General features: G+C 39.3%; 2 protein-coding genes across 2 annotated transcripts in view; one reads left to right on the top strand and one right to left on the bottom strand.

Annotated features, from left to right (window-relative positions):
- nfkbiab (nuclear factor of kappa light polypeptide gene enhancer in B-cells inhibitor, alpha b) overlaps window positions 1–3,300 on the top strand; it is a 4,779-nt gene extending 1,479 nt beyond the window's left edge. The window contains exons 2-6 of the mRNA XM_059354094.1: window positions 362–467; window positions 578–788; window positions 1,400–1,488; window positions 1,603–1,863; window positions 1,962–3,300. Coding sequence (XP_059210077.1) covers window positions 362–467; window positions 578–788; window positions 1,400–1,488; window positions 1,603–1,863; window positions 1,962–1,997 — 703 coding nt within the window. The 3' untranslated portion in view covers window positions 1,998–3,300. The remainder of the gene's footprint in view (window positions 1–361; window positions 468–577; window positions 789–1,399; window positions 1,489–1,602; window positions 1,864–1,961) is intronic.
- A 2,182-nt stretch (window positions 3,301–5,482) lies between these two features.
- psma6a (proteasome 20S subunit alpha 6a) lies at window positions 5,483–10,745 on the bottom strand. Its single transcript, XM_059353927.1, has 7 exons — window positions 10,573–10,745; window positions 9,800–9,894; window positions 9,015–9,096; window positions 8,323–8,478; window positions 7,802–7,980; window positions 6,425–6,519; window positions 5,483–5,602 (listed from the first exon to the last, which is right to left on the bottom strand). Exons 1-7 carry the CDS (start codon window positions 10,646–10,648, stop codon window positions 5,545–5,547), a joined length of 741 nt encoding a protein of 246 aa, XP_059209910.1. The 5' UTR covers window positions 10,649–10,745; the 3' UTR covers window positions 5,483–5,544.
- Between the last annotated feature and the right edge of the window lie 174 nt (window positions 10,746–10,919).

Below are 10,919 nucleotides of genomic sequence, written 5' to 3' on the forward strand. Positions count from 1 at the left end.
AATGGTGTTCTTAGGCAATCGAAACTTGGTGAATATTGAAGAATGCAGATGTATTTTCTGCTTATATTTTTATGAAAATCCCAGTTGATTTAAAAAAAAAAAAAAATCTTATTTCTCTGCAATAAAAAACCAACAAATTCAATATAGCCCAAAGTTAAACTGTTGTCAACTTTTCTATACTTTTCTTGCTTTCAAGTTACTATTCTGAATTACGAACCTTGGGTTTCTCAAGATTTAGGCCAGTTTTTCACTGTACTGTAACTGAGTCGCTGGTTTTCTTGTTGTAAAGCAGTAATATCAATTTGTTGTGTGTGTGTGTGTATTTATTGTAACAGTTTTTCTGTCTTCCTTCTGTCTACAGGCTCCTCCACCTGGCCATCATCCATGAGGCCAAAGACTACATCAAAACAATGATTGACCTGTCCAGGAACACAGACTTCCTCAACACACAAAATGACCAGAGACAGGTACTGAAGAGTTTTTTTTTTATATCTACCCACTCTGGCTGCAGCAATAACTAATATGAATGTTTATCATCACAAATAATAACGACTTACGTGTCTTCATCCTGCCGCAGACTCCTCTCCACCTAGCAGTAATAACGAACCAGGCAGATGTGTGTCAGCGCCTGCTGGTCTCCGGCTGCGACCCCACGCTGGTGGACGACAGCGGGGACACGCCTCTCCACATCGCCTGCCGACACGGCAACCTGCTGTGCTTCAGCGTCCTCACACAGAGCTGTCAGCCGGAGCATCTACACGCGGTGATGGCTGCCTGCAACTATCACGGTAAGATCTTAGTACAAGAACGGAGGCTTCATTTTTACATTTCAACATTATTAGAATTTTATGTTCTGTAGCGGTGGTGGTTATTTCTATTCTGTGGTGGCCCAAGATACACCGACCAGTCTGCTGCTGGTCTTAATTACTATTTAAACACAGGAGCGGTGGGCACAAAAAGAAGCATTTCTGCTGCCTGTTATCCCCTAAACACTATGCTTAGGAGGAAGGAAACATTTAAAAACAGCAAGGGGAATGCCATTGCCCTTCATGCCATCACATCCTGACAAAAACCCATCTATTATGGCGCGTAATGCTAGATGCTAAGGCTGCAAACAGATTTAGACTTGTGCAAACACATTTTAAACTTTAAGTATGGTGTTGTTGGCTGGTTTAGGAAACTATTTTTTAAAAACTAAACTTGTCATAAAATGAAAAGGTCCTTATCTATAAGTCTGTTTTCCTTTTAGTAATCAGCATTAACATGTCAGAACAAATCCTAATTCATTAGAGACGTACCTTTTGGAATCTGGATTTCTTTCTAGTAACTGCAGGTATAAACTGACATGTGCTGGTCTGGTGTCAGTTGTTAAAGCTTATGTTCTGATGTTTTCTTGCAGGTCAGAACTGCCTCCACCTGGCCTCAGTGCAGGGTTTCCTGTCACTGGTGGAGAACATGGTGGATCTAGGATCTGACATCAATGCAAAGGTAAACACCACACACAGATTATCGATATGTGTGAACTGTATAAGCGTAGAATCATATATTAAATCATTTAAAGGACCAGCAAATAAAACCTTGCATTCTCTCCGTGTCCAATAGGAACAGCGTAATGGCCGCAGTGCGCTGCACCTGGCTGTGGACCAGCAGAATCTCTCACTGGTCAAACTTTTGCTGAAAAAAGGAGCAGACCCCAACCTGCTGACCTCTGGGGGCCACACCCCCTTCCACCTCACCTATGGTCGCAACAACGAGGACATCAGGAAAGAACTGTTCTCGCTGACGAATCCCAACCTGAGGGAGCTGCCTGACAGCGAATCAGACGACAGCGAGGAAGAGGAGGATGAGGAGTCTGATGAGGAGGTGTGTGTGTTGAAAATGCAGAATGTTTAACCACTTTTAACACTAAAATTTGCTTCCTAGCTAGAGTATAACCCTTTCTTGGTTTCTTTTTTTTTTAGTTGGGTTATGACGACATTCAGTGGAATGGACATTAGCAGGAAACGTCGAGAGAGAGAGAGGAAGTTACAGAGGCAGGAGGCTGTGATGATGACGGAAAAGGACAAGAGAAATGGCTCGGCACGTCTACTACTCCCTGTAATGACGTCACATGAGCCCCAGTGTGGGTGACACGGCGCGGGCGTGGCCGCTGAAGAATCAGACGGGACAGGCAGCCACAAAGGAGAATCAAGAGACTGAATATAACAACGAGTCGGCTCCAAGCTGCGGAGAGAGAGTGAGAAAGAGCGGACACATGATGATGGGATGCTGTATGATAAGAGGATTGCTTGTATTCTGTGGACACTTGCAAATCATTTGTCACAAATCAACATCCATCCATGCGGATGTACCTGCAACAGCTCTGTTGTATGATATTGTAAATGCTGTGTATACAAAAAAGATGTATTTTTTATGGAAGCTGTGAATGTGTACAGTTGAGCAGGTTGTATATGTGAGACAGCAAAACAGTCCAGCACACTCCAGTTAAATTAAAAACACTCATATTTAACAGTAAAAAGCTGTGTGGATGTATTTGTGGGGACTGGGGATGGGGAAACAGATGGCATGTAACTTGTAAATTTTAGAAGTTCTTACACATCTACATTAGACATAACTTTGGTGATATTACAAAAGAAGAATCGCAGCGTGTAATCAACAGCGCCTGACATTACAAGGCTGCAATTATACGAGAAATGACTGACCACGTGCCTTCCTGCTGCCGTCAGTGTGTCTGTGCTTCTATAAATGCCTCCATCAAAGCATGACAGCTGAGTTTCAGTTATGACCCGCTGCTTTATATTTTCATTTAATGCATGTCATGCAGGCGGCGGCGGATAACTCAAACTTCTGAATGAGGAAGTGATGGCAAATTGAGCCTGCAACTGTTCCTCCTCAGCGTGTGTAAAAAGAGATTAGAGGCATCGGGGAAACGGTCTGATTGCCTGGTTATCTAAATCAGGAAGTTTTTGGGAGGGTGGGGCTAAGAAGGAAAGTAAAGGACAGGAAATTCCCAGGAACAGAACACTCAGCTGTTCACGACATTCCTGCTTCTCATTCCTCCAAAGAAGGGAATCTCCGCGGAACAACAGGATGCTTCAGTCAAGTTCGGGCGGCGGGGAGGAAGGGAGTTTTAGTCCAATTCCAGTAAACTAAACCTACTGTTAAATACACTTGTGCAATTCTGTGTGTGCTCAGTATGTTGGCTTTACACATTGCAAGTTTAAACACAATGAAGATGAAACAGCTTTATAATAGCTCTAAATATAATAGTACAATAATAAAATTTCAGATACTTGCAAACCCTTTTCAATTTGTGCCTACTTTTTCTTCCTTATTAAACCGAAATTATGCTGTGCTGTATACTGTTCCTGGTTGATTTTGAGTAAATGCATATAAAAGACCTGATATTACAACAGTGGCATATAAAATGTGCATTTTATGTTATATAATACCATCAGTGCAACAACAAAAGTGATACTTATTCCCTTAATTCATGCTCCAGTACTTGCAGACTTACGGCAACAAGAGCAGAATATCAAAGTTCACAAAAAAAAAAAAAATGGTAATAAAATGTATAATGACAACCTTCCATATAGATCTCAATAAGTTGTATTTAGCAAAGATGTTATGCCAAATCATCCTACATTAGGTAATATCTTAACTATAATTAGCACAATTTTAATAGTTGTAAGTGAGATTTCAAGGTCTTTAAAAAAAAACCCCAGGGCTAGGTACTACAAATAAATACAGTGAAAATGATCAAAACCCTTAATTCACACAGTCTGTATTCAAAAACTGCCTTTAGACAAGTGGTCAAGACTTCTGTAAGGTTGTTTTGTCCCAACTGACTCAAAAAAGGGCTATTCAAGTGTTCTGTACTGGGAAGTCCATGTACTTCACAAAGGAAGTCTATAGGAAAAAGTATTTTTGGGCCAAATGGCATCAGGTGACAGACACAGAAGTTGTAATTCCAGGATTTGACCGCTGTCAAATGTAGCCACTGTCCACCACTGCACTTCAGGGCTTATAAAAAGTATAGTCAGATAGTGCAGTGTGTCCTAAAACATGTACAATTCACAAAAAGGCCAAACCAAAGGTTTTTTTTTTCTCCTTGGCTCATGTGAATGAGACTGCGTGGTTGGGGGAAGGCCTAAAGGAAGCAGTAGTGCGTTCAAAAATGAATAAGATCAAGGTTATTCCAGGTAAAAAATATTTTTGATTTCATGCACCCATGAGAAACTTAAATAGGAATGAATGGGGACCCTTTTCTAATTGTATTCAGTTATTGTGATTATTATTCCCTGACTGCAGGGACGGTGCAGAGATACCAAGAGTGCAGAAGGTCTGGAAACAGACCAATCAGAGCAGACTGGGCTCTAAAATGGGACAGGTCTTTAAAAAGAAGTTCTTCAGACAGAGGATCAGTACAGGTATATTAAAATGAGAAAAATAATGTTTACTGTAAATCAAAGCATATAAACATTCCAGTAGAAATCCAAAATAAAAGCATGAACCCGAAGAATGAGCACATGTCCCATTTAACCTGGATACGTAGGCACCATATTTACAATTTTGCATGCTGGTCTTGTGTCTAAATAAGCTGCTTCACCTTTACTTAAAAGTCACAGTGCATTTGCAGAGAAAAGGAAACAGGGAAACTGGATTGTTCAATAAAAACATTGTGTTTAATAGAAGTGCAGTAATGTACAGAAATTTAGAGCAGAGGGAGGAGGAGGAGGAGGAGGAGGACCAAGACACATGGGAGAGAATCAAATAATAGGTGACTTCCTGTTGATGTTGACCTGAGCAGACCTAAACAGGGGCGTAACGATGACTGTCGCAATGGGAGAATTCCCACAGCTGTTCCCTGGGTTATCAAAGTACATCAGAGCATAAACACCACCATGGAACTAGAGACACTGGAGAGGGGAGACTTTTTAACAAGATTTATAAAATGAAATAGATACGCATTGTGGCAGCCCTGAGTAAAGATTGGAAGCACTGTTGAAATACAGTGACTAAAAGAGGTATCAAGAGATATTGTGCTGTAATTGTAGTGTTACCACACCCTCATCTTCCAATCTGCTCATGTCACACTCGTCAACTGAAGTCATTTGGGTTGAGCTCCATCCAGAGACAGAGCACATCAGAGTCATGTGTCATATGGTGGACTGATCTGAATGTCCAGCATCTTTCCAGGCATTGTGACATTTGGCAGCTGCCTGCAGTGAGGATGTCTCAGTGCAGCCAGAAGGAAGATGCTGGAGGGGTCAATATGTGGATATTATTGTGTCCAGTCAGGTCAGAGGATGGAGGAGAGGTTGTGCAGATGGGTAAGATGTTCTACCCACCTGGTACTAAGGAACATATTGTTCTTTACCACATCTTCTGAACAAGATAACTCCTCCTTTATCTTCCTTCTAGACAAAACCTTTGTGTGGAGGTGGAGGTGGTGGTGTTGGTGTTGGTGGTGGGGGGGGGGTTCTCTGGTGTTACCGTTTATCCTTTTTTTAGAGCCGGCAGCAAAACAGTTGCCAACTTTCCTCACTCTCTCTCAGACAAAGCCACCAGGTGGACATCGATCTCAGACTCTGACAGAATCCTGGAACAAAAACACACACTTAATGATCATTATTTTTGCGCTGCCAGATGTTGTAGGCCTTTAAAGACGCGGACATGTTGAGAACACATTCAACCCTGTAAGCCCTCCTTTAATCTTATCCCTGGGTTTAGTTTTAGGGAATTTCCATTACAACACTTTGTCTGTTTTCATCCGTTTTTAAAAATAACTCTGATGCGTTATTGACAATGCCAGCACAGAAGGTTTTAGTGATTTAACGGTTTTCGGTGTCAGCACAAAGACTTTAAAGGGGTAGTATAGAGTTATTTTAGCAACCCATTTGTGCTCAACAACAACAGTAATTTTACTGAACACAGGAGTTGCAGGTTCCACTGCTTTGACCTGTTAGTTTGCTTTTGTGTTTTTTTATACTATTTTTTATGTAAAGAGAATAGAAGAGATACAGGTACAGTAAACAGTGTATACAGATACATACAAAAATGTTTGTAGTACTTCTCTCCTTTCTCCGTTTGGAACTACAGTGTAATTTTCTCCATGATGCCAAAAGAGTTATATTGAAGCTGTACTATGGAAAAGTACCCGATTCATGTTTACTGGAACAAAGATGATTTTTCTCTTTTGTTTAATCTAGTAAAATATATCTATTATATATATATAAAATATATATATAATATATATAGACTAAATCCATCTGTCTTTTTCAACAATGCCCTGCTTCACTTTTATTCTGGAAAATCCCGTGTACAGGCTCAGCTGGGCCGTGAAAAACTTTAACTTTAACTGTGGCCTTGCTCATAGCTATTAATATCTTCTTCATTCTCACTGTGTCAGGAAAATACTCACTTGAATTTCTGTTCTTTCGTTGTGATGACTCCCACCTCCAGCTCTGAGGGCTTGAAGTCGATGGACAGAACAGTTGACAGACATGAGATAGCGGTCTGTTTTGAGAAGGGAGGGAGAGTTGTTGAGAAACATGAAAGGGAGAGGAGAGACAAATGAATCAAATCTTGCATCAGAGAAATAAATTCCTTCGGACAGTGTCAAATAATCTAGAAAGATGAGACATAACTTATAAATAAATAAGGGATGCTTATATGTGTTAATAGCTAGGTAACAAATGAGTGACCAGAATTTAAATGTGTGTGTGCGTGCGTGTGTGTGTGTTTGCCTGCAACTGCATGTGGACATGGCTGTAAAGATTTGACAGCAAACACAAGTTTTCCAAGACAGACTAAAGAGAAACAGCTGTGTTTCAACATCTGTTCACAAGAAAACATATGATGTACCTTCTATTAAAAGAAAAAATAGCTACGGCACATGTTTGTGCACCTGCTCTACTTGTCCACCAACAAAAAAAAATGTAATTGTGAAAAAGGAAGGGCCAGATGAAACACTACATTTAGATCTGTGAGACAGATTCCACTTGTTTGCTTTAATATCTTATTCTTTTTCATGAATATCTGGATATTCTTAACCTATTTTTTTAAAAACAGAATATCTAAGCAAGAACCGTTTTTTATTATATTAATATCAAGATTCCTACTGTGCTTGATTTGTATAATTACATCCATAAATCACATATTAGTTTCTTGAATGGCTGCAACGGTTTTTTTTCTTCATAGAAAGCCACTAAGTAATGCAGTTAAAAGTTCTGCTATAATGACACAACTGTGAAACATTTTCTGACATATGAACAACTCCCTGACCTCCCTTGCCTAACTGGGAATCCCCATTGGGAGAAAGATTTAAGAGACGTTTGGTTGGATCATTTAGTGAAGTGTAATTAGCACAGACAGCCGTTTAAATCAAATTTAAAGTTTAAAATAAAGTACAAGTTTGGGTAAGTAAATACAAGTTTAAATATTTGTTCCTTTTCTGTCTCTGAGCTGTCTGTTTGACTCTAGGCAGATTCCCCTTACATGGTATGGTGGGCGGGGAAATACATTCAGTAAATCAACATACAAACACTGTTGATTTTCCTCCCTATGGAGCAGACATTAAAACTGTTTTTGGTTCAGTAAATGTCTGCTGTGGGAGCCTTGTTCACTCAACAGTCAGCTTGTCTATGAGACGTGCAAGTGACAGATGACAGAAACACTTTCAGCGTGGAAAGGCTTTAGGAAATTCCAAAACATCCGAATATACCAGGGTTGTATAAGCACACAAAGCTTGATCACTTTCTGTGTATACAGTATGTATCTGTATGTGTGTGTGCAGTACCTCTATGGTCTGCTCATAGGTCCAGTCCAGTTTCTTCTTGACTTTCTTCTCAAGGAAGCTGGTGGCCTCAGTCTGTTTGACTCCAGCTGCTGTGGCCTTAAAGCCGCAGTAGTAGCCAGCTGGGTCACATTTATACAGCTGAGGACCCAACTCTTCATCCAGCCCGATCACCATCATACCTGGAGAAAGGGACGGGAGAGACAGGACAGTAGAAACAAAGATTAAGAAGCAATGTCATCTATTTAAGCATCTGGTTTAAAAACACCATTAAGACAATATTCCTGACATTCTTATCAAAACAGCTTTGAGTGTAGATCTTAATACAGTAATTACATAAACTAATGCTAAAATAACATCATTCACCAGCTCTGATCATGGATGAACATGTATTATTTTGGAAGTGGTTGACAACAAGTGACCTAAACATTTTAAACAGGTGTTTTTTTGTTAAAACCCTATATATCATAAACAATCATTAATGAAATGTTTCTGGTATGAACAAACAGATGCACAGTACTCACAGCAGCCTAACGGCCTCATCTCAGCGTTCTGTGTGTAGACTTGGGAGATATCTGCCAAGCGTTTGCACAACATATCCACAGGGATCTCATAGCCATACTTATACATCCAGTTAGCTGCTTCATACCGAGCCCTCTGCACCTGAGACCTGCTATCAGCTGGAGGAAGAGGCAGAAATATATTCAACTGAATCAACATAACACAAACATGCTTCAGTGTTATATACATATATATATATATATATGTATGTATATATGTGTGTGTGTGTGTGTGTGTGTGTGTGTGTTAAACGTCTTTACGTAAATGGATGATCACTGACCCGATGATATCACTTTAAACTACTGCTACAAAGCCAGCCTTGAAACAGTGAAAACATTTAAGCTACATGTCATTGTTTTAGTTTTCTATTTTGCTAGCTGAAATAGGTCGGTAGTTGTCCTGACTAGTGTTATGTAATATTCTGCTGCAACTACAGTTTGCACTTAACCACAATAGCACAAAGTATTTTTCTTCAGCTCTAAAATTGCAGACGATTTTATTTTAAGGAGGCATTTCAAGCTCCAAATAAGATCATTAGTAACATGGCAATAAGGCAACAAACATTCGGGGGAATCTGCTAAAGCGAATGGCTGTTGATGGAAACTTTTACAACCATTACATGTCTCAAACAAGTACAAGACAAGACATTGCTTACCAGTCATGCCAGTCATAACACAGCCGATGTTCTCTGTAATTCTGTACAGATGTGTGACCGTCATGGCATCCAACAGCTTGTCCTGAGCAAAACACAAGACAAAGACAATGCCAATAGAGGAACCACAGACTCCACCAGTAATGTAAAAACCATGATCACAGCTGTGGAATATGACAACATAAAAATAACTTTTTCTCAATTTGTATAGCACCTTTCATACATAAAAAGCAGCTCAAAGTACTTCACATTATGGTTTTAAAAACAAAACACAATAAAAAATAAAAAAAATCAAATAAATAATAACACAAGATAACATTAAGAAAATATACAAAGAGTAAAAGCTACAAATGAACGGCAGAACATTCAAAGTTGTCAAACCGAGTAGAAAAAGATAAAAACACAAACTACATTAGCTAAATGCCTGCTTAAATAAGTAAGTCTTCAATTGATTTAAAAAAAACAAAAAACAGTGCACGATATTTTATGTAGCTGAGCAGTAGCTAAAAAAAAAGTTTCTCCACTCGTTTTGTGGACTACAGAAGTCCTAGGAGCTCTTGTTGCATGATGAGGAATTAGGAAGTCTGATAAGTAAGAAAGCACTAAACTCGACTTTGATTTAAACCATTAAGCTTTATATGTGAGCAAAAGGACCTTCAGATCAATTCTAAAAGCAATGGGGAGCCAGTGCAAGGAGGCTAAAATAGGCTCTCTTCCTGGAGATTTGATGATGAAGGCATAAAACACAAACTTTGCTGTGCATTTATAATGTCTCTGCATATACTGACTGGGACTTTCTTCTGCGTGACGATCACGACACAGTCTTTCCCTCTGACTGCTACAGAGGTCAGTCCTCCCTGGTTGATGGCTTTGAAGGCATACTCTGAAAAAAGATAACAGAGGGAAAACAGACTTCTCATGAGCGACAAGAGTGCACTTACAAACTCTTCACCATTTTTTTCTTTAAATAAGGACCCAAACTTGCTTGTTGTTTCGCATGTAGTTTTATTAACACATGACACATAGTAACATGTGGAGAGTGGTATTTAAGTATAACAGCACACAAGAATGTTCAAGACAGAAAATAAGCTACAGTAAAAGTAAATATGCAGAAAAGTTTCTCAGACATTTCCAGTGACAGATCAATATAAAACTAAACTATATATGAATAAACATGAACACTGAAATAACTATATAAAATGAATATGAGATGATACAGCACAGTTAAATAAAAAAGAACAATACATTATCTGAGCATTAGCTTATGGTAGCATTGCACAGCTAAATTAAGCTATAGCTAGGCTATAAAAGCTAGCACAACTGCGACAAAACAACCCGGTTGGATATTTAATTAATGATACAGCACAAAAATATTCAACTATATTAAACTGTAATTACATCGGCCCTACAACGATGTAGTGAAATATTTCCTTTTCTAAATAACGCTGACATATGAATGGGCTAAACAGAAGCTGCTAGCTAGCTAGCTAGCTAATGTTGCCTGTTAGCCAGTAGTGATGACAGAGCAGGTTGAGTTTTGATAATTTCTTTGAACACTTACCGACTTGGTAGAGTCTTCCCTCCGGAGAGAAGATGGTAATATGACGGTCAAACCCTGCACTTGAACCCCGAGACATGACGGTTGGAGACAAACTGGTGTAAGCTGAATTTAAAGATAAACGAAGAAGCAAGAGAGCCAAAACATGGCAAACATGTACACCGGATGTGGTCTATCCGAGTGGAAGCTTCCACATCCGGGTCAACGTCGCAGCTTTGTAGTTCACAGATGTCTCCACGGACTACAACCGGAAAAAACTGTCCTTTAAAATATTTAATGATGCTGATTTAAATATCACTGTAAACCTTAAACTAAATAATTGTAAAGTGACAAAAACATTAAGATTAAAA

Source organism: Centropristis striata, chromosome 16 (genome assembly GCF_030273125.1).
Source record: "Centropristis striata isolate RG_2023a ecotype Rhode Island chromosome 16, C.striata_1.0, whole genome shotgun sequence".
NCBI classification, from domain to species: Eukaryota; Metazoa; Chordata; class Actinopteri; order Perciformes; family Serranidae; genus Centropristis; species Centropristis striata.